Source organism: Balaenoptera physalus, assembly GCF_965194825.1.
Source record: "Balaenoptera physalus genome assembly, chromosome: 17".
NCBI lineage: Eukaryota > Metazoa > Chordata > Mammalia > Artiodactyla > Balaenopteridae > Balaenoptera > Balaenoptera physalus.
Genome location: NC_138895.1, coordinates 44698452 through 44723443, shown reverse-complemented (window position 1 = coordinate 44723443; position 24992 = coordinate 44698452). Strand labels below are relative to the sequence as shown.

At 38.2% G+C, this 24992-nt stretch overlaps 1 protein-coding gene across 8 annotated transcripts in view; it reads right to left on the bottom strand.

Moving 5' to 3' along the window:
- Positions 1–23093, bottom strand: part of NDUFAF6 (NADH:ubiquinone oxidoreductase complex assembly factor 6) — a 36660-nt gene extending 13567 nt beyond the window's left edge. The window contains exons 1-4 of one of the 8 annotated variants that reach the window (XR_014255347.1): positions 22854–23093; positions 17277–17376; positions 5110–5232; positions 731–787 (exon numbers count right to left, since the gene is read on the bottom strand). Coding sequence is in view for 7 of the 8 variants with exons in the window: in XM_082432777.1 (XP_082288903.1) it covers positions 731–787; positions 5110–5232; positions 17277–17376; positions 22854–23050 (477 nt within the window). In the remaining variant the exon portion in view is untranslated. Of the gene's footprint in view, positions 1–730; positions 788–4227; positions 4352–5109; positions 5234–17272; positions 17377–22853 lie in introns of those variants that run through there. The other 7 variants (XM_082432777.1, XM_082432778.1, XM_082432775.1 and 4 more) reach the window with 7 other exon arrangements.
- Positions 23094–24992: the final 1899 nt, after the last annotated feature.

Genomic DNA, 24992 nt, shown 5'->3' with positions numbered 1-24992 from the left:
GTATTTATAACTATTAAAGCTGGGTGACAGATACATGAAAGTATATTACACTATTCTCTCTACTTTTATATAAGCCTGAAAATTTCTGTTTTAAAAAATTTGTTTTTAAAAAACAAACTAGTTGAGTGTGGTGCGCACACACATGCCTCTGCCTGGGTGCCTGTCCTTGCTTGTCTGTCTCTAGGTACGGGGGTGGGCGGCTGAGGTGGGTGGCATGCAGTGGTGGAGAATGGATAAAATGGTACAGTTCTCTAAAAGTTTCCTTCCTCCAAATTTTTTTTTTTTAATTTTTATTTATTTATTTTTGGCTGCGTTGGGTCTTTGTTGCTGTGTGCGGGCTTTTCTCTAGTTGCAGTGAGCGGGGGCTACTCTTCGTTGCGGTGCACGGGCATCTCATTGCAGTGGCTTCTTTTGTTGCGGAGCACGGGCTCTAGGCGCACGGGCTTCAGTAGTTGTGGCACGCAGGCTCAGTAGTTGTGGCTTGCGGGCTCTAGAGCGCAGGCTCAGTAGTTGTGGTGCACAGGCTTAGTTGCTCTGCGGCATGTGGGATTTTCCCGGACCAGGGCTTGAACCCGTGTCCCCTGCATTGGCAGGTGGATTCTTAACCACTGCACCACCAGGGAAGCCCTCTCCAAATATTAATACACATACTAAAACAGTTCCTCCCTGAAGATTAGCTTAAGGATTAAAAAGGAAGAAAAAACTTAAGACTTGAGCAATTTCAACTTACTCTTTCATCAATGATTTTCATAAGCCATCTTTTAGTCAGATTATGTCTTTTGACAGCCTAAAAAAAACAAGAGTTGTAAGTTTTAGAAAGTACTAGAAATGACTTCTGTAGACCCGAATAACATAAACAAACCAAATACAAAACTAGGTAAGGGAGCATTTGTAATAACGCATCACCAGATAGATAGCTATGTTAAAGAACTAGGGAAAAAAGAGAATGTCCCTAGAAAACATTTCAAAACATTTCCAAGTAAAGATAATATATCCAAAACCTTTCCCCTAATTTGTCTTTTTTTTCTTATACTATTAGTAATTTAGTGATTCCACTTTCAAAACAAAAACGAAACAAGAATTAAGCAGAGCGGAGCTTCTCTGCTATGTGATATGCCCCAACTTCTATGCTTACTTATTACACACAAACTTTTTTCCATAAAAATGAAGATTCTATTTAATGAAAATAAACACTTTCCAAAAAGAAAACAGTAATAAAGCTCCAAAGAAAACAATCTGCAGGGTACAGTGTTATCTTACAAGTAAAGACACTCTAGTAAGAAAGAGAACACTAGTGCTCAGATCTTGGCCTCTAATACCACTCCCCACAAAGGAAACAAGAGTCTAGAAAATGGGTGATTCCAGAGCTGGAGCAAGGGAGATTCAAGATGATTCAAGACTATTTTATTGTGCCAGAAAATAGAAAGTGCTCAAAAAAACAATGGGAGGCATGTCAGGACACAGAAGCCAGTTTGATGGGACTCCCACTGTCCAAATCTGGGACTATTTGAACACCAAAATAATTAAGTATAGTAATAAGTTATAAACTACTGAAAAAAACAGGAATTCATGAGTTTATACCAATAATTAATAAACAAATAAATAATATAGGAGAGCGAGAGCACTTGCTTATAGTAGAGTGCCAAGTGGTAAATGTGAACAGAGCATCAGAGTTGCGAAATTATCATTCTGCAATCATAATAATAAAGACTGGATAAGACAAGAACCATCAATGAATGCAGGAAATTTCAAGAGAAGCTGATGAGGAACAGGGCATTTGCACTGTCTTAAAGTTGATTAGTTACAAGGGGAACTATAATTATACAGTAGATTACACACTGGGAAAACCAGGCAACATCTTGACTGTTAACGAAAATGAACAATGCCAATAAAGGACAGATGGACAAAATGTGTCTCCAGATGTGATACCCTGAGAATACATTACCTATGCAGTATTCTGGCCAAGAATGCATAACCTGAATCATTTAATCATGAGAACACATCAGACAAATCCAAAATGAGGAATGTTCTACTACCAAAAAAAAAAAGAAAGAAAGAAAGAAAAAAAGAAGGGGTTACATTCTTCAAAAATATCAATGTCATAGAAAACAAAGAAAAGCTATGGAAATGTTCCAGATTAAAGTAAGCTAAAAAGACATAACAAAAAAAATACCTAACTGGATCCTACACTGGAGGGAAAAAATACATTAGTGGATATTATTGGGTCAAGTGACAAAATTGGAATATGAATGGAAAATTAGATGAAAAGTGTTATATCAAAGTTAAATTTACTGAAGTCAATAACTATTCTGGTTATATAAGAGAATGTCTCTATTAGGAAATACTAAAGTATTTAGGGACAAAGGGACATGATGTATGTAACTTACACTCAAATGATTTAAAAAAATGTGTGAAAATATATACAGAGAGAGCATGCTAGCACACACACACGTGAGTGAGCACACAAAATGATTAACAAATGGGATAAAATGTTAACAACAGGTAAATCTAGGTAAAGGATATAGAAATGTTCTTATACTATTTTTAATTTTGTAACCTTTCTGAAATTTTGAAGTTATTTCCAAATAAGTTTTTAAAACATTGTTTTCTTACCAAGTCAACACTAAGTATAATATATTTTTACAATAAATAAATATAGTAGTGAAACAAAGTCTTAGGAATATCCTACACTTCAATTGAGACTCTAAGATGTCACTGATACTAAAATGTAAAGGCTGACATGCTCATCAATACACATTGATGTGACAAAGGGTGGATCTGTGGAGAATGGAGCCCACTTTGCCCTACAGGAACTTAACAGAAGCTAAAAGGGCTACATGGAGCTGGTTTCCAAGTGCTCTCAGCATTATAACTACATAGCAGGACTCTCTACAGGCCTCTCTCCCCAGGGCCAGGAATCAGCCTGGGATACCTCAGTCATTAGAGTCCTGCTCTTGCTTTATTTTGCACATGTCTGAGTAGTGCAGGACTTGTTTGATCTTTGTAACCACATCATCAAGCACCATTCCTGGCATAGAAAAGTACTCAATAAATACTTAACCACTGAAAAGTCAGACTCCTATTTACTCAAGACTGACGCTATAACAGCTGCAGTTCCTTGACCACAAAATATAGCTCTCTTGTCTGATTCTGAAGGAAACTGGAGATCAAGATAAAAAATAAATATTTATAAGAAGCTGAAAACCTGCTGAACAAGACTATCAAAACTTTGGAAATAGAAGCCAAATAGAACAAAAACCTTGGCTATAAATATTAGAAATTATAGATATTCAACTATTTTGTACCCTAAAGGCACCAATGAAACAGTGTGGCAAGAATGTACTCTTTGGACAACATGTCACTGTTTCCCTATTTAATCTTCTAAAGAACCTGAAACTCTTCAAAGAATCAATTGAAAGTTTGACTGGACAGTGGCGCAATAATGGTATGTTCCAACAGAATGGGGAGGGGTAGGGAATATGCAATCAGGACAACTGGTCTGAACACTACCTGCTTCTTTCAAATACTCATATTAACCTTCAATACCTGTCATATTAGAAAGCTGGCCAGGGACTTCCAGCCAGTGGCACAGTGGTTAAGAATCCACTTACCAATGCAAGGGATATGGGTTCAATCCCTGGTCCGGGAAGATCCCACATACTGCAGAGCAACTAAGCCCATGTGCCACAACTACTGAGCCTGCACTCTAGAGCCCGTGAGCCACAATTACTGAGCCCGTGCACCTAGAGCCTGTGCTCCACAACAAGAGAAGCCATTGCAATGAGAAGCCCACGCACCACAACTAGAGGAAGCCCGTGCACAGCAACAGAGACCCAATGCAGCCAAAAATAAGTTAATTAATAAATTAAAAAAAAAAAAAGAAAGTTGGTCAACATTAATCAACAAAATTTAAGCAGCTATTAAAACTGGACAAATTGGCATACACGTAAACACTGTGTAATTCGATATGTTTTCCAGAATTTTTTTAAGAGAAGCGAAGGCAAGATAAATTTGTGTTAAAGAAATCTCTGACCTTTCACATTATTTCCTGACAAAGGTCAGAATCTTCAGTGCAAGTCTTAGCATAAACCTCTAATGCAATCAGGTTTGTATATAAAATAAATAGAGTTTCTGGATTTTTAGAGAAACTTTTTTCTAAACTGAGTCACCTAGGATGAGATTCTTGAAGTGGGATGAATAAAGGTAAACAACTAATCTAATACTCACAAGCTTCCCATCCACTCTTTCTTCTCAGTCCCCGGTGGAGGGGCCTGGCTTTCCATCCTTACTGAGGCTCTGTGAAGTCAATCTGGGGCCCACAAATGGGGCCTGCCTCTGCTGGGGCACAGACCTGAGAAGAGGTGTACCACTGTCAGGTCTGTCAGTGGCTCCCGTGACGGAAACTATCTTTTGGCATTCATCATATTACAATGGGGACACAGATCAGTGATGAAAGGCACCTAATTCCCTTTCTCTGTTCATAGTTCAGCGTATTTCTAAACTGTGCATGGCTGTTTGTGAATGAGGAATCCATACAGCTTTAATGTAAAACTAATTACTAAATACATCTAGTTTACAAATAATACCCTAGCGCATAGGTTTCCATTCTCGGACACCTAAAATTCATCAACAAATACGCAATTCTATCAAACTAGACAAGGCAGTTTTAGATTTGTGTCTGGACAATGATGAGAGCACGTCTCCTGTCACAAAAGATCAATGCGTGATTTTCTACTGCCCAGAGTACGGATTAAAGCACTGAAATAAGGAGCTGCTGGGTGGTCAGACAGAAAATGTACCTGCCACTGCTTCAAAATTTGTAGGGTTTAAATTCTGCAATCAAATATGTGGAAAATAATTTATAAAGAGACCAGATTCCTCCTTCTTCCTTTAATAAAGAAATACACTGAAGATATATGCAAATTATTCATGGATGATTTTAAATTCTGTCAAATCTAACATATATCTGAACGTTACATGAGCCTAAAACTATTTTCAGGATAGATTCCCCATTGACACTATCCAAATGGTATGTAACAAAAAGTATGCTCAAATAACATTCTTGCAAATGAAAAGTAGGGGTCTTTTTTTGTTTGCTTGTTTGTTTACCTTCCATAGTTCAATGGCCACAGGCTGATGTGGTGGACTGTCACAGTATACATCATCCACAGTTTTTTTCCAAAACTGCATTCTCATCAGTCCAATTGTTTTCTCAGAGACGGAGTCCTTAACCTGTAAATAGTGTTTAAAAACTTTAATAAATGCACTGTTCACAGTCTCAAAAACCAGCATTTGTAACTGCATCATCATATAATTCAGCCAAAAATTAAGTTTCTCTACATTTAATTTTTCCTTGAAGTTATGTATCATTTAAATTATCATCATTATGAGTTTCCTAAGTAAAAGCTACAAATTATTTGGTGCTTATTCAAAAATATTTTCAAGGTCTGCATTCAAAAATAGGAGCAATTCTTCTAGAAAAAAATTGTAAGAAAAAACAAGGAGAGGGAGGGGGATCATTTCGTTTAAAAGAAATTTAAGAGAGAGATCAACCAGTCACATGTAGACCTATCTGAATCCTAATTTAAAGAGACAGAGACAACTAGGAAAATCTGAACACCAGACGTTTAATGATATTAAGAAATTATTGTTAAATTTTTAATATATAATAATGGGATTGTGGTTATTTTTTTAAGTGAGTTCTTTTAGAGATGCAAGTGAAATATTTGCAGATGGAAAAATTTGAGACTTACTTCAAAATAACCTGGAGGTGGGGATGAGGTGGGTGGGGAGTAAAGATGAGAAAACAAGACTGGCCATGAGTTAGTAACAGTTGGAGGTGGGTGATGAGGTATATGGGGGTTCATTATGCTTCTCTCTCTACATATGAATATATTTCATGCTGTATATGACTGAAGTTTTCCAAAACAAAGTTTTTACATAATAAGTGGAAGAGAAGAAAAACAAACCTCACAGGGTTAGTGATAGTAAAAATATTTTTGAGTCTTAAGATAAACCTAGGAAATAGAACCAGAGGCTTTTTAGAGGAAGCAGAAAAGGAACTAATACTTATTTATCAAATGTCAACAGGTACCAGGTACAGTACCAGAGGTTATCTGATCACAATCCTCACAACAAACTCACAGGGTCCTTACAAATACACCCATTTTACAAACACAGAAATTACGGTTCAAAAAGGTAGAAGTTTATCCCATGCTCTGCATACTCACAGCTCTTATAATGGAACCAGAAGGATATGTAAAAGATTGTGGGTGAGGGGAGGGGTTGACTACAAAGGGACACATAAGGGTTGATGGAATTGCTCTGTATCACGACTCTGGTGGTAAATACGTGACTGTAAGCAGTTCTCAAAACCTATAGGACTGTACACCACAGAAAGTGAATTTTACTGTGGTACATTTAAATAAACTCATTTATTTATTCACTAAGTAACTTTTTAAAAGATGATTATTAGACTCTCTCCCTCACTTACTACTGATTAAGAATGGCCCTGAGTCAAGCAAGAATCACCAATGCATGCTAAATCTAGGAGGTAAATTTTTTATTTTTAATTGAGCTATAATTGACACATAACAGTATCTTAGTGTCAAGTGTACAACATGATTTATGTATATATTGTGAAATGATCACCATAGGTCTAGTTAATATCTATCACCACACATAATTAGGAATTTGTGTATACTGAGAACTTTCAAGATCTACGCTATTAGCAACTTTCAAACACATAATACAGTATTAGCTGTACATTACATTCCTATGACTTATTTACTTATAACTGGAAGTTTCTACCTTTTGACCACCCTCACCCATTTCACCCATCTCCCACCCACTGCCTCTGACAACCAGAAATCTGTTCTCTGCATCTATGAGTTTGGGGGGTTTTTTGTTTTGCTTTTGTTTTTGTTTTAGATTCCACATATACGTGAGATCATATGGTATTTGCCTTTCTCTAACTTACTTCACTTAGCATAAAGCCCTCAAGGTCCATCTGTGTTGTCACAAATGGCAAGATTTCCTTCTTTTTTATGTCTAAGTAATATTCCATTGTGTAGATATACCACATCTCTATCCAGTCATCCACCAATGGACACTTAGGTGGCTTCCATGTCTTGGCTATTGTAAATAATGCTGCAATGAACAAGGGGGTGCATGTATCTTTTCAAGTTAATATTTTCATTTCCCTTGGATAAACACCCAGAAATGAAATTACTGGATTATATGGTAGTTCTAGTTTTAGTTTTTTGAGGCACCTCCATGCTGTTTTCCACAGTGGCTGCACCTATTTACACTCCCACCAACAATGCACAAGGGCTCCCTTTTCTCCACACACTCTACAACACTTGTTATTTCTTGTCTCTTTGATAACATCTATCCTAATAGGTGTCAGGGGATATGTCATTGTGGTTCTGATTTGCACTTCTCTGATGTTAGTGATGTTGAGCACATTTTCATATACCTATTTGCCATATATGAGGTAAATTTTGATGAGGACCATGGTCTTAAAATGTGTCCTCATATTTAACAAGGAAAAAATTGTTAACACCTTGACTAGTGACCAAAATTGGTATCGCCAATAAGAGGTATACAGACATGTAATGCCTCCTTGTGATTCCCTGAGAAGGACATACACCATTTAGGTAGTTAAGCATTAGACTAGATATATATAAATATAATCATGACAAAAAATAAACTCCAAATGAGAAATACTCAATTTTTGAAAAGGAACAATATTGTTTTTAAAATGTCAATGTAATAGAAGACAAAGAAAGGCTGTGGAAATGTTCCAGATTAAAGGAGGCCAAAGAGACATGAAAACTAAATGCAATACATTATCCTAGATTGGATCCTGTACAGAAGGGTTAAAAAATGCCATAAAGGACATCATTGATATCATCTGACAAAACTGGAAACCAGAAGGTAGATTAAATAAATGTACTGTATCAATCTCAAGTTTACTCAAACTGATAACTGTTATGTAAGAGAATATTCTTATGGTAATGAAATACAGCTCAAGTTTACAGGGATAAGGGCCATGGTGTAGTCAAGTTACTGTAAAACGATTCATAAGAAAAACAGTGCATGTATGTGTGTGCATATTTGTGTGTGTGTGTGTGTATATACACAGAGAGAGACAGAGAGAGGGAGAGAGAGAGGGAGAAGGGGAGAGGGGCACAATATGATAAAGCAAATAGGGCAAAATATTAACAAAAGGGTATATGGGTATTTGTACTATTCTTACTTTGGTGTGTGTGAAATTATTTCCAAATAAAAAGTTTTTTTTTTTTATGGTCTTGGTGCTGGGTAGGTCTCTTAGCAATGTTTAGTGTTCAGATCCCATGGCATACGGTCTATTCTCAATACAGCATCAAGAGTAATCCTTCAAAGAAGATGTGGCATATACACACACACACACACACACACACACACACACACACACAATGGAATATTACTCAGCCATAAAAAAGAATGAAACAATGCCATTTGCAGCTATAAGGATGGACCTAGAGATTATCATACTAAATGAAGTAAGTCAGAAAAAAGACAACTACTACTTACCAAAGTGATATCATTTATTTGTGGAATCTAAAATATGACACAAATGAACTTATCTATGAAACAGAAACAAACTCACAGACATAGAGAACAGACTTGTGGTTGCCAAGAGGGAGGGATGGATTGGGAGTTTGGGACTAGCAGATGCAAATTATTATATACAGAATGGATAAACAACAAGGTCCTACTGTATAGCACAGGGAACTATATTCAGTATCTTGTAATAAACCATAATGGAAAAGAAAAAATAAATAAATACATTTTTAAAAAAGAGTCAATCCTTTTAGGAGGGAGATCAAGAGGCAGAGTAGGAGGCCACTGAGCCCACCTGCCCCCATGAACACATCAAAAATACATCTACATCGCGGAAAACAACCTGGAAACTGGCAAAAAGGCTCTTCTACAACCAAGGCTGAGAAGAAAGATGCACATGGAGTTGGGGAGGAAAGGAGAACCAGTTAGGTTGGGACCCAGGCCCTTAGCAGGGGACACAGAAGAGGAGGGGGATATCACACACAGGCTCAAGGAACCACCCTGGGAAGCAAGGGGTTTGAGCCACACATCAAGCACCCCAGCCCAAGGGTCTGACACCGGTAACACAATTACCCTTAGCTGGTTTGAAAACCAGTGGGACTTACTGGAGGGCTGTAAGAAACCAAGACTCTGCTCATGAAGAGTGTGCACACACTTACTTATTCCTGGAATAGCATGGAGGCTGCAGACTGAAAACTGCCTGCGGCTCTGACCAGCTGCCTGCTCCAGCCTCTCCTGCTCCAGCACTGCCCTCCACTAGGGCGAAGGCTGTCATGGCTAAGGGGAGTGCACACACTTAAAGAAAAGGAAGCCAGCTTGGGCCTGACTCTGCCTCTGAATAGGGTGAAGGCAGCCATTAACAGCATGCACATCAGGCTGCAGGCTGAAAACTGCCTGGGGCTCTGACTGGCTTCCCAGACCATTCCAGCATGTACCCCAGCCCACACCAGGCGCCTGCTCCAGCCCCTCTTGCTCTCGACTAGGGCTAAGGCGCCATTGCTAGAGGAGTGCACACACTTAGAAGGATGGGAGCCACCTCAGACCAACCCTCAGGGCTTGTGCTCCAGCACCTTGGGCTGGAAGCGCAAAGGAAAAGCCCCAGCTCACACCTGGCTCTGGCTATAGCCCCTTCATCTATAGCCCTACCTCCCACCAAAGTGGTAGCTGCCAGCACACCCCAGGAGAAGACATGACCTATGCTCACTTCAGATCCAGCTCTCCCACCAAAGTGACTGGGCACAAGCAGACTGCATAGGGGCAGGCCCACCCAAGGACAACCCTTCAAGATTGGGACAGGTAACCAATCTTATCACCTAACTCATAGAGACAGAGAAAGTTAAACAATATGAGAAGACAAAGGAATATGTTTCAAATGGAAGAACAAGAAAAAAACCCTGAAAAAAACCCTAATGAAACAGACATAAATAATTTACCACATAAAGTATTCAAAGCAATAGTAAAAAGAATGCTAACTAAATTTGGGAAAAGAATGAATGAACACACTGAGAATTTTAACAAGGAACTAGAAAATATTAAAAAGAACCAGTCAGAGCTGATAAATACAATAAATGAAATGAAAAATGCACTAGAAGGAATGAACAGCAGACTAGGTGATAGAGAAGAACACATAAGTGATCTGGAAGAAAGAATAATGGAAATCACCCAATCAGAACAGCAAAAAGAAAAACAAATGTTAAAAAAATGAGGAAAGTTTAAGGGACCTCTGAGCCAACATCAAGTGTATTAACATTCACATTATAAGGATTCCAGAAGAAGAGAGTGAGAAAGGGGTAGAAAATGTATTTGATGAAATTATGGCTGAAAACTTCTTGAAGCTGAAGAAGGAAACAGATTTCCAGGTACAGGAAGCACAGAGAGTCCCAAGCAAGATGAACACAAAGAGACCCACACCAAGACACATCATAATTAAAATGGTAAAAGTTAAAGATAAAGAGGATCTTAGAGGCAGCAAGAGAAAAAAAAAAAACAAAAAGAGAGAAAAGCAGAAAAACATACAAGGGAATCCCCCTAAGGCTATCAGCTGATTTTTCTGCAGAAGCTTTGCAGGCCATAAGGGAGTGAGTGGCATGATATACTTAAACAGCTGAAAGGAAAAAACCTACAACCTAGGATACTCTGCCCAGCAAGGTTATCTTTCAGAACTGAAGGAGAGATAAAGAACTTCTCGGATAAGGAAAAAACTAAGAGTTTATCAGTACTAAACCAACCTTACAAGAAGTATTAAATGGTCTTCTTTAAGTGGAAAAGAAAAGGTTACAAGAAGTAAGAATTTATAGGGGAAAAAAAAATGCCACTAATAAAGACAAATCATATAGTAAAGGCTGTGGATCAACCACTTAAATATTAAAGCCAGTATGCAGATTATAAAAAAAAAACTGTAAAAGCAACCATAACTACAATAAACAGTAAAGAGACAGACATGAAGATGTAAAATATGACATAAAAAACACAAAATATGAGGGAAGGGAGTAAAAAACGTAGATCTTTTAGAATGCATTTTAACTTAAAAGACTATCAGTTTAAGTCACGTAGATATAATTATTGGTCAACACATATGAACCCCATGGTAACCACAAATCAAAAACCTATAATAGATACACAAAAACCAGTAAGAAAGGAACCCAAGCATACTACAAAAGAAAATCATATAACCACAATGGAAGAAACAAAATGAAGAAGAAATTAACAGAGAAGAACTACAAAAACAATTGGAAAACAAGTAATAAAATGGCAATAAGTACATACCTATCAATAATTACTCTAAATGTCAGTGGACTACAATTACTTTAAATGTCAAAAGACACAGTGTGGCTGATTGGATAAAAAACAAGACCCTTCAACATGATGCCTACAACAGACTCACTTCAGGGATAAAGACACACACAGAGTGAAAGTGAGGGAATGGAGAAAGATATTTCATGCAAACAGAAACGACAAGAAATCAGGAGTAGCAACATGCATATCAGACAAAATAGACTTTAAAACAAAGGCTATAACAAAAGAAAAAGAGCATTGTATAATGATAAAGGAACCAATAGAGCAAGAGGATATAACATTCATTATCATATATGCACGTAATATAGGTACATCTAAATACATAAAGCAAATATCAACAGACATAAAGGGAGAAATTGACAAAAACACAGTAATAGTAGGAGACTTTAACACCCCATTTACATCAAAGGACAGACAATCCAGAAAGAAAATCAATGAGTAAACAGTGATCTTAAATGACACATTTGACCAGTTAGAATTAATAGATATCTACAGGACATTCCATACAAAAACAGAATACAAATTATTTTCAAGTGCACGTGGAACATTCTCTAGGACAGATCACATGCTAGGCCACAAAACAAGTCTGAAAAAATTTAAGAGGATAGAAATTATATCAAGCATCTTTTCTGACCACAACAGTATGAAAGTAGAGATCTATCACAGAAAGAAAAATGGGAAAAACATTTAACACATGGAGACTAAAAAACCAATGGGTCAATGAAGAAATCAAAGAGGAAATCAGAAAATACCTCGGGACAAATGAAAATAAAAGCACAACTTTCCAAAATCTATAGGACACACAGCAAAGAAGTTCTAAGAGGAAAGTTTATAGTGATACAGGCCCATCTCAAGAAACAAGAAAAATCTCAAATAAATAACCTAACTTACCATCTAAAGGAATTAGAAAAAGAAGAACAAACAAAGCCCAAAGTCAGCAGAAGGAAGGAAATAATAAAGATCAGAGCAGAAACAAATAAAATAGAGACCAGAAAAAGAAAAAAGAAAAGTTCAATGAAACCAAGAGCTGGCTTTTTGAAAAGATAAATAAAATTGATAAGCCCTTAGCCAAGCTCATTAAGAAAAAGAGAGAGAACACAAATAAACAAAGTAAGAAATAAAAGAGAAGCAATTACAACTGATATCACAGATACAAAAAAATCAGAAGGGAAAACTATGAACAGTTATATGCCAACAAATTGGACAATCTAGAAGAAATGGATAAATTCCTAGAAACTACAATCTTCTGAAACTAGACCAAAAGAAATAGATAATCTGAACAGACAGATCACTAGTAATGAAATTGAATCAGTAACCAAAAAACTCCCAGCAAACCAAAGTCCAGGACTGGACAGCTTCACAGGGGAATTCAACCAAATACACAAAGAGGAGCTAATACCTATCCTTCTCAAACTACTCCAAAGTATTGAAGAGGAGGGAAGATTCCCAATCACGAGGCCACCATTACCCTGATACCAAAACTAGACAAAGACACTACAGAAAACGAAAATTACAGGCCAATATCTCTGATGAATATAGATGTAAAAATCTTCAACAAAATATTAGCAAACCAAATTCAACAATATGTAAAAAGGATCATACACCATGGGATTTACTAAATCCCATTGGGATTTACATCCCATTTACAAGTGGGATTTACTAAAATGATGGTTCAATATCCACAAATCAATTAATGTGACACCATATTAATAAAACAAAGCATAAAACTCACGATTATCTCAATAGACTCAGAAAAAACATCTGACAAAATTCAACATTCACTCATTCATGATAAAAACTCTCATCATGGGGCTTCCCTGGTGGCGCAGTGGTTGAGAATCCACCTGCCAATGCAGGGGACACGGGTTCGAGCCCTGGTCTGGGAAGATCCCACATGCCGCGGAGCGACTGGGCCCGTGAGCCACAACTACTGAGCCTGCGTGTCTGGCGTCTGTGCTCCACAATGGAAGAGGCCGAGATGGTGACAGGCCGGCGCACCGCGATGAAGCGTGGCCCCCGCTCGCCGCAACTGGAGAAAGCTCTCGCACAGAAACGAAGACCCAACACAGCCAAAAATAAATATAAATAAATAAATAAATTTATTTAAAAAAAAAAAACTCTCATCGAAGTTGGTATAGAGGAAACATCTCAACATAATAAAGGCCAATTATGACAACCCCATAGCTAACATCATACTCAATGGTGAGAAGTTTCTTCTCTAAAATCAGGAACAAGACAAGGATACCCACCCTTGCCACTTCTATTTAATATGGTATTGAAAGTCCTAGCCACAGCAATTAGACAAGAAAAAGAAATAAAAGGCATCCAAATTGGAAGGTAAGAAGTAAAACTGTCACTATTTGCAGATGACATGATACTATATAAAGAAAACCCTAAATCTCCACCAAAAAACTATTAGAACTAAGAAATGAAGTCAATAAAGTTACAGGATATAAAATTAATATACAGAATTTTTTTGCTTTTCTAATACACCAATAATGAACTATAGGAAAGAAAAAGCAAGAAAACAATCCCGTTTAAAATCACATCAGAAAGAATAAAATCCTAGGAATAAATTTAACCAAGGAGGTGAGAGACCTATACTCTGAAAACTAAAAAACACTAATGAAGAAAACTGAAGATAATACAAAGAAATGGAAAGATATCCCGTGTCCATGGATTGGAAGAGTTAATATTGTTAAAATGTCAAGCCTACTCAAAGCAATCTACAGATTTAATGTAATCCCTATAAAAATACCCATGACATTTTTCACAGAACTAGAACATATAATCCTAAAATTTATATGGAACGACAAAAGACCCTGAACAGCTGAAGCAATCTTGATAAAAAAGCATAAAGCTGGAGATACCACACTCCTTGATTTCAGACTATACTACACAGGTACAGTGATCAAAACAGTATGATACTGGCATTAAAACAGACACATAGATCAATGGAACAGAATAGAGAGCCCAGAAATAAACCCATGCATTTATGGTCAATTAATCTTTGACAAAAGAGGCAAAAATATACAATGGGGAAAGACAATCTCTTCAATAAGTGGTGCTGGGAAAACTGGACAGCTACATGTAAAAGAATGAAATTAGAACATTTTCTCATATTATATATGAAAATAAACTCAAAATGGATTAAAGACCTAAATGTAAGACGACACCATAAAACTCCTAGAAAATAGGCAAATCACCCTCTGACCTATGTCATAGCAATATTTTTTTGGATCTTTCTCCTCAGGCAAAGAAAACAAAGGCAAAAATAAACAAATGGGGCCTAATTAAACTTAAAAGTTTTTGCACAGCAAAAGAAACCATCAACAGAGTGGAAAGACTACCTACTGAATGGGAGAAAATATTTGCAAATATTTGCAAATGGTATGTCTGTTGAGGGGTTAATATCCAAAATATATAAACAGCTCATACTCGATATCAAAAAAACAAACAATGCAATTAAAAAATGGGCAGATGACCTGAACAGACACTTTTCCAAAGACAATATACAGATGGCCAAGAGGTACATGCAAAAATGCTGAACATCACTAAGCATCAGGGAAATGCACATCAAAACCACAATGAGGTATCACCTCACATCTGTCAGAATAGCTGTCACAGAAAAGACCACAAATTAAGAAATGTTGGCATGGATGTGGAGAAAAGGGAGCTCCAGTACACTGTTGGTGGGAATGTAAATTGGTGTACCCACTGTGAAAGCAGTATGGAGGCTCCTCAAAAAACTAAAAATTGAACTACCATATGATTCAGCAACTCCAATCCTGGACATACATCCAAATTAGTCAAAAATAATGTACATTATCACTTGTATGTAGAATCTAAAAAATAAGACAAATGAATAAACATAACAACAACAAAAAAAGAGAAGCAGACTCACAGATATAGAGAACAAAGTAGTGGCTACCAGTGGGAAGAGGGATGAGGGGAGAGACAAGATAGGGATAAGGGATTAAGAAGTACAAACTACTATGTATAAAATAAATAAGACACAAGGATATACTGTACAGCACAGGGAATACAACCAATACTTTGTAATAACTTTAAATGGAGTAAAATCTATCAAAAATATTGAATCATGGTTGTACACGTCAAACTAATATAATATTGTAAATCAACTATACTTTAATAAAAAAAAATGTTTTTAAAGGGTAATTCTTCAGAAACACGACAAACAGGTGATGCCTTTCTCTGCTCAGAACCTTCCAATGGTTTTCCATCTCACTCAGAGTAAATGCCAAAGTGACTGAAGTGGTCTCCAAGACCTTACTTTTCTGGCCCAGATACCTCTAACCTAATCTCCTCCCACACTCTCCCTCCTTTCTCTGTTGTGCCACACTGGCCTTCTCGGCTTTGAATATGTCAGGCACACTTACATCTCAGGGCCTTTGCACTTGCTGCTCCTTCTGTCTAGAAGACTCTTCAGCCACGTATCTCACTCCCTTGCCTCCTTCAAATCTTTGCTAAAATGCCACCGTCTCAGTGAGGTTTTTCCTGATCACCCTACTTAAAACAGGAACCCCTGCTATACCTAGCCTTCCCTATCCTCCTTAATTTTTCTGTACAGTATTTACTTGTTCCTTGAATACAGGGACTTTGTATGTTTTATTCAATGCTATAACCCAGTACTTAAAATAGTGCCTAGCATATTTTGGACAATACCTGTTGAATTGAATGAACAAGACTGTGTGTGTAAAAAAGCAGTAAGACAGACAGCCATAGGGAGATGAAAGTGGCATCTTGTGCAGGGCAGTGGGACCAAGGGGCAGCCAGGTGGACACTGCCTGGAGTGGCACACAGGTGCGAGGCTACCTGCACAGTTGAATTTATTTAAATTAAAAAAAAAAAAAAAAAGCAAGACATTCCTATAAGGTGACAGAGAATCACGGAAAATATGGAAGATTTATTTATTAAAAATGGAATTTTAATTATTTTAAAGTTATAATGGAAGATCACATTGGGTACTATTTATTGTTAAATTCTGACTGACTTAAGATGCTGAAGTGTAGTTTATACCTGAAAAAGGATGAAGTAAAAAAATATAGACCCATGACTTCTAGAAATATACCGAGGACAAACAGCCAGACTCTATTACTCTCTGCAGATTTATAGTGTCTAACCACAATTATGCCTCAGTACTATACTCACATCCTTTCATTTGCCCCTACTTCATGTCCTATCATATTCACCAGAAAGGCTGTGTCAAAACCTGTCATACTCTTCAAGACTCCAAACCCTCCTGTGCTCCCTCACTCTCAATAACTAACCTCTCCATTTCATTTACTGAGAAGATCAACGCCATTCTATCTCAACTCCCTCAATTACATTCTCCATCTCAATTTATCTTATATCAGCACACATTCTTTCCAGTCTAAGAGAAAGAAGAGTCGCTTCTTTGTTTGTAATTCTTTAGAAAAAATGTGAGTTAGTATGATATAAGGTCTGGGTTTGCTATAATTGCTTCAATTTCCATTTCACTTTAAAGCTAAAAACTCAATTTAAAAAGTGCTTTGAAGAACAGCCATATACATGTAAATTATTCAAATGTTGTAAAGAATAAGCAGTAATACTCTGATGAACCTATTCAATTAACAGACAAATGTTCAGTGTTAATTGCATAGTTTTATATCTTTAAAAAAAGAAATTCCAGGATGGTCTTTCCAAAAACATTAAGTTCATTAGCTAGTTTTATTTTTGGAATTGAATTGTTACGCAGGAGAAAGAAATCACCAGCAGAAACCTTAAACACATCTAACATATAAATTACAACTATATTTCTTTATTGTTCAGCATTAAACATATTACATCACTATTTTTACAAATAATTTTTAAGGTATTTTAATACCAGCCTGAGCCAGTTCCACATTGAAAGCTCTCAGTGCAAAAGCAGAGCTTCTGGACTCTGCAGGGAGTAGCAGGGAGCATAAATAGCCTTCATAATCTCGTTTCCTATAATAAATAAGAAAAAAAAGATAATTACTTTTCACTTTCCAAACTGCACACAAAAAAACACTGACCAAAATGAACTGAAAACAAGGCTTCAACTCAAAATAGCCCCCAAGTTTCCTATATTTTTTTTTTTTTAATTTTATTTTATTTTTGGCTGTGTTGTGTCTTCGTTTCTGTGCGAGGGCTTTCTCTAGTTGTGGCGAGTGGGGGCCACTCTTCATCGCAGTGCGCGGGCCTCTCACTGTCGCGGCCTCTCTTGTTGCGGAGCACAGGCTCCAGACGCGCAGGCTCAGCAGTTGTGGCTCACGGGCCTAGTTGCTCCGCGGCATGTGGGATCTTCCCAGACCAGGGTTCAAACCCGCGTCCCCTGCATTGGCAGGCAGATTCTCAACCACTGCGCCACCAGGGAAGCCCCAAGTTTCCTATATTTTATATGTTTCTCTACAATTATAAAAAATTTATGTGCTTCCAATCCCAGACCAGTTAAAATGAATAATCAATCTCTACTAATTTATTTTGACTTATATAATATATATATAATTTTAACTGTTTCAGAATCACTTTGGTTTTAGTAAGAATTCAAATGAGTTACAGATGTAGAAATCAAGAAAACAGTGCCAGCAAGTATTGGTATGAACTCATGGTTTTGAATGCATAGACAAATATATACGTAAGACAAAGACAGAGAACAATATGCGGGGTGTGTGGGAGGGTGCACCTGTGCGTATGCGCACACACTCACACTTACTTCTATTTCCCTACAGCATCTGCTGACAAAGCCTAGAAACAATGATATCCGCCCCCCCATACCCACAGTGTCAGCGAACACACCCTGATTTCTCCACTGAAAGAAACTAAGGCTCCTTGAAGGAATGACTGTCTCCAAGGCTGGTGCAAAGAAAATACCAGATAAGCCTGAAACATCTTCTTGAGCAGAAAGTAAACAAACGTTCAAAGAATGGAGTGACTTGTTAAAAGGACAAAGAAATTGGCTTGATGAAGTTCTATTGGCCAAGTCTGGGACAATTTGAGCAACAAAAAAATAATGACAGTAAAAGATTGTAACAGGACCCCATGAGCTCATACCAATATAAATGAATGAATAAATACAAAGAGAAGGAAAAATTTGACAACCAGTACAATGCCAACTGATAAACCTACAAGACATGATTGAATTTTTAAAATCACCACTTGATAACTATTAAAGTAAAAACTCATTCAAGCAAATATCAATAAATGTCTGAAAATGTTAAACAGGTGAAAGTTTGAAAGAAAAAGAGTATTTACATAGTATTAAAGTATCTCCTCACAAAATAAATATTATTTGCTAACATTCTTATTAATTTACAAGGGAGAAACCTGAAAGACACTTGAGAACCAAGTAACAAAAAGTTCACTCCACAGTAGTAGGATAAATCAACACCATGTGCTTTCTGACATGATACTGAGAAAAGCACAGCATAACTTCTGTAATATTCCTGCAAAAATTGTGTAAATCATGAGTAAACATTAAAAAAACCCAAACTGAAAGTCTACAAAGTAGCCTGTCCTGTTCTCTTAAAAAAAAAAAATGTCAAGTTCTTTAAAGATAAGGAAAGACTGAGAAACTGTCCCAGATTGGAGAAGACTAAAGACACATGACAACTAAATGTAGCACATGATCCTGGATATATGAAAGACATAACAGACTAATTAGCAAAATGTCAATGGAGTCTGTGGATTAGATGGTAATACTGGATCAATTTTAATATCCTGATTTTGATGGTTATACTATGGTTATATGGGAGAGAATCCTTGTGTATTAAAAACACACACCAAAATAATAAGGGGGGTAATGGGGCATCTACATCTTATTCTCAAGTGGTTCAAAACGTTAACAATGAGGGAATTTGGGTGAAGAGTACATTGGAGCTCTGTGTACTATTTCTGTAACTTTTATGTGAATTTGAAATTACTTTAAAATGAAAAGTTAAAAAAATATAATCCTTACTATATTCATTCTAGGATGACTTAAGTATAAAGTGCTTACTAGGGCTTCCTTGGTGGCACAGTGGTTAAGAATCTGCCTGCCAATGCAGGGGACACGGGTTCAAGCCCTGGTCCGGGAAGATCCCACATGCCGCGGAGCAACTGAGCCCGTGTGCCACAACTACTGAGCCTGTGCTCTAGAGCCCGTGCGCCACAACTACTGAGCCTGTGCTCTAGAGCCCACGAGCCACAGCTACTGAAGCCCATGTGCCACAACTACTGAAGCCCGCGTGCCTAGAGCCCGTGCTCCGCAACAAGAGAGGCCACTGCAATGAGATGCCCGCGCACCACAACGAAGAGTAGCCCCCACTCACCACAACTAGAGAAAAGACTGCGCACAGCAACGAAGACCCAGCGCAGCCATACATACATACATACATAAATAGATAAATATAAAGTGCTTACCAGACTGCCTATTGACAAGGCTACTTTCACTGTAATACACTGGAACCTTACTATAACAGTATTTCCTATAAAACAGTACTCAGTATAAAATGGGTCCAACCTCATTCCATGGAGTTTAGGTTTTGAAATTCAGACTACTCCCACTTTTCAACTGGTTCACACTTTGTCGTGTGGCTAACAGAGAACTTAAACCTTCACAATTCCCCCAACTTCCACATAAACAAAAGGGAGAGATCATCAGTAGATAGCAGTAACCTTGTTATCACAAGACAGCTCTACTAAAAAATCTCACCATATGCGGTTTCAGCTACAATATGGAGAGTTCAGACAAAACTTTATAGCTTATACTTGTAAATATATATAGATGTAAACATTTCTAAATTTTATTTTATTACAAACAGTCTCTAAACTTCAAAAGTGTTTAAAACACCTGAAAGTTAATATGAGACAGTAAGAAAACACTGAATAGGAATCAAACTACAATCTTAATTTCCATCATTCAACTAGTTATTGACAGAAATGATACCAGTCATGTCTATTTCCTAACTTGAAAAATGAGGATTGATATCCTATCTGGTTCATATCTCCTTAAAAATAACCAATATGTGAAGTACTTCAAGTTTCTTACACGAAAATGAAAAATGAAATGAAGACATAACAAAACTGTAACAGTCTTTGGGAAATAAGATATTCTACACAGCTAATGGTTTGCCCTGTTAACAATTTTTAAAATACTTTGGTTGGAAATTTTTCTAAACAATATTACCCACTTCTTTACATTAAATAGGATATACTATTTAACCATTTCTTCATCAATCAGGATCATTGTTATCAACATTGATTACTGGTATACAAGGATAACCTACAAATAGCTAACCAAGGTCCAGTTACCTAAGAACTGTTCCAGATAATGAGAAATGCTATGCTATGATGGCTTTATACAGCAGCAGGGTCAATAACCTTTCATTCATTCATTCATTCAAACATTTATTCAGTGTCTAGCACATGCCAGGCACTGCGCTAGACACTGAAGATTGGTATAGACTTCAGTCTAGCAGGGAGAAACAGACATATGAGAAGTAAGCATATCTAGTGCTAGGACTGCTATGCTAATTCCATGCACCTGTGCCACTGAAGCACAAAAGTGGCTCCTCAGTGAGGCTGGAGAACTGCACTTCCAGATACCACCACTGCCACCTCCTCATCTTATTATAACACTAATCCCAAGGCCTGAGGCGGTGTTCCTCAAACCAAATCCCAAGAAGCCTATGTAAATTAGGCTTGAGATTTTCCCAGGAACCTTGATTCCTAGAAGATCCTCGGCTGGCTAATCTGAAGTTTTAGCCTAGTATCTTGTCTGATATTTGGAGGCCTTGCATAAGATACATGTCCAGAACAACCCTGCACACACAATTTTGGAGGCCAAATCTTGCAAAGATTAACGGACAATTAGAAGCTAAAAGTTCTAATCTTCCTTTCAAGTTCATTTTGTTTTTATTTTAAACTATTTATTGAGCATTTGTTATGTACCAGCATTTTTATATACATCATGTAATTTAATCCTCACAACCATGTTATAAAGTAGAAATCTACAAATGAGGAAATAGCTGAATCTTAAAGTAATTAACTTTCCCAAGTGACAGAGCTAGGATTAATAAACTCAGATAAGGTCTGCCTGCTGCCTACTTTTCAATAAATCGCTAGAGTCAACAGCCTCCATTCCACTTAAATACCAATATGGACAGATTAAGTATCTGGCCATTTATAAATATATATTTGAGAAAAACTGTTATGTGATATCCACAGACTATTTCTAGAAGAATATATAAGAAATTAGTAAGACCCTGGATAGGAAAGTTAGGACACTACTGGTGTCAAAGAAAAATTGCACTGAACAAGTGGATATGGATGGTATACGTTTTGGTAACTTAAATTTCTTATCATCAAAAAATGATAACTTAAAAATATATATAGATGAATATAATCTTTTTGGCTTTTACAGTTCTTAATGACCTGATTTCCACTAATGCTACCTTGTTTCTCCTACAAGCAATCAACAAGTAAATAAGGCGGGGTAGGAACACTATTTTAAAAAGTGATTAAAAACAAAACAAAATACTGAAATGCATGGGAATGTTGTCGTTATGCTACATTTTGCTACAATGGAATTCAAACAAATTGGATTTACTAGCCCAATCAAATTCAAGATAGTTTAACTATTCTAGCACTTCTCAGAAGTCCTTGAGACCAGGTACTTTGAGACTTTTTGCCACTGTTACGAATTAAGGGCAGCAAAAGGGCAGCGGGGGCGGGGCCGGGGGGTGTTGGTGGTAAGCCATTCACTCCTGAAGTCAGGCCTGGATTCCAAGGCAGGCCCCTGCCCACATGTACCAGGTAACCTGATTCATCCAATTTATCCCACAAATGATTAACAGCGACTCCGATGTGCTATGCCTTTCGCGTGCTACCAGAATAACTGACTTTATGAGGTTTAGATTCCACTGAACTCAGGTAAATTCCAGAATCTCTCTAAACCTTCATTTCCATGTCTGTTAGATGAGATAATAAAGTTTATACCGTACTCACTGTACCCCTGCTTTGCGCCAGGCACTGTTCTAAATGCTCTAATCCACATAACTGTAAGTGGTAGGTCTACAACTGTTCCCTCATACTTTGTAACAAAAATTAGATAATTTACTTGTAAACTACTTTGCATAGTGCCTGACACATAGGAAGAACTCAAAGTTAACTACTGCTTAATTAAAATTAGTTACTAGCCATCTTTCGAATGTTAAAAAGCAATTCATGCAAAACGTTTAATTAGGTAAAAGTTAAGGCTCGGGCAAGGTGACAGACGAAGGAATTTTGCCACAATTTTGTGACCAGTGTGAAAGCTCCTGTTGCCTCACTCCCCCATACACCCGAGCTCACACGCTGAGGGACACGGGGAAGGTGCAGGTCCGCTCCGAGGCCCGCCGCGCCCACCAGGGTCCCTTTCGGCCTGCTCCCCGACCTCCCGGCCGGGGGCAGTCGGGCTCGCTCACCGCAGCAGCTCCAAGCAGTAGCGGTCAGTGCCCGAGGCGCCAGGTCCGCTGACCGCGGCCACGCTCCGCCCGGACCCCGCGGGCTCCGGGAGCCGCCGTGCGTGCACCCACAGGCCCCTGGACGGCCGGCGGCGGCACAGGCCGGGGACGCCGGGCCGTAGCGGGCCCCACGCCGACACCAGCGTGGAGGCAGCCATGACAGGGACGCCGCCGTGCCCTTCGACCTCGCGCTGTTAGCGCTCGGACACGCCTCGCCTCGCCACGCCCCGCCACGCCCCCGGCAGCTCTGTCTGCGCACCTCTTTGCGGCGGGAAGGAGACCGCTGGGCGCCCCTCGGAGATGAGACAGGTGTCGCTGTGGTCCCCTGCATCTGCGCCTCCGCCGCGCTCCTCGGCCTTATAGGTGCCAGGAAAGCCCCGCCTAAATTCGACGGATCTCGCCCGGGCTCTCCCCCTTCCTTCCAGGTCCTTCTGAAGATGTATTGATATTTATCGAGGCAGGAGGAAAGAGAATAATTTGACAGTTTACTAGCTTGATTTATAACTTTTAAACATTTATTCACATGGTATGTGAGCCTCCTTTGGCACTCTTACCATCAGGCCCCTCAATTAGAGTTGGGTCTAGTTGCCACCACCTGACCTGGTCCAAGCCAGCAGCTGCCTACATCTGGATCCCAGTAACACCTCCTGCCTCCAGATTTGACCAGATTTTTCGCGCTGCAGCCACACTTGTTCTTTCTAAAGGGTGCCTCTGATCAGGGCCCCTCCCTGCTTGACCAGTTTTGCTGCGTGTTGGATAAAGCTCCTCCACGATTGTAGTCTCTTTTTACCTTTCAGCCTCAACCCTAGCTATCTGCATTTGTGACCCCATTTTAATGTTTCTCCTTAAACCCATGGGAGAGTACTCTGTTGTCTGGACCTAAGAACTCCAGCCAATTCACCCTGCTTTGGTTTTCCTCCCTGACACTGGCTCTCTTCAGCCTATGCAGGGCCTCAGTCCCTCCTGCATAATATTCTGTTTTCTCTCTGGGCTTCTGTCCTTTAGTTCTGACAGACACACACTAGTGTTTCTGATACCAAAGTTTAATAAACCTGCTCAGTTAAAAAAAATCACTTATCTACATCTCTAGTTCTGGTCTCCTGCCTAGCTGGACTTTTCCATCTCCACATCTTGCCATTACTTCAAAGTTTATGTCTAAAAACCAAATTAAACTAACTCCTCTCCTTAGTCTTTTTATCTGGACAGTGTCCCCCTTCTCACAACCAGCGGAAACACTTTGGAGTCACCATTACCTCTTCCTGCTTCTATATCTAATGTAATCTAACTTGTCAGGTCCTGTCAATTCTTTTACCTTCCTATACTCACATCCATGGCAGCATAACTTGTGCAAAACTACCTGGATTCAGATCCTCGTTCTACCTCCTACTATCACTGTGACCTTGGGTGACAGACTTACCTTTTCTTGTGCTTCAGATCCCTCCCCTGTGAAATGGTAATAGTAATAGAACCTACCTCATAAAGTTCTTGTGAGAATTAAATGAGTTAATATCTTCCAGGCATCTAGGGCAATGCCTGGCCCATAAATAGTACTCAAAACAAGTCATCTGTGTAGGGAAAACATTAAGAAAGACTGTTTAAAGGGACCAAAAAGATTGCTGGGTGTCTTAATGGAAAGTTAGACATTGTCCAGTTTATCTGATTTTATGGGGTTTTTGTGCCTTTCATTGTCTTTGAACTATTTTACAATTCTGTAAGTTGCAGAATATTGACAATAATGCAAATAATTCTTGTCCATAATTTATGCAAATTATATCCATAGGAGATTCAGTTGATTATTGTTCTATGGATATTATCTGTTTTTGCCAGTTTCATATCTATTAAGCAGATTTACTTAAGCATTCCTGACTGCCTATAGATGTCTAGTAGTTTGAATACTTCTTTTTTTTAATACTTCTTTGAATTGGTTGCAAAATCTTACTGTTTCCCCTACTAATTAATGAGTTAAATGAAATTTTTAACGTGTTGACTTTATATCTGTACGAGATCATGACTATACAGTTTTGTTAAAAATTATTTCTTAACAGTTATCATTGGCTATTATTAACTTCTCTTTTGTTTTATTTCCCATACCCAATTTCA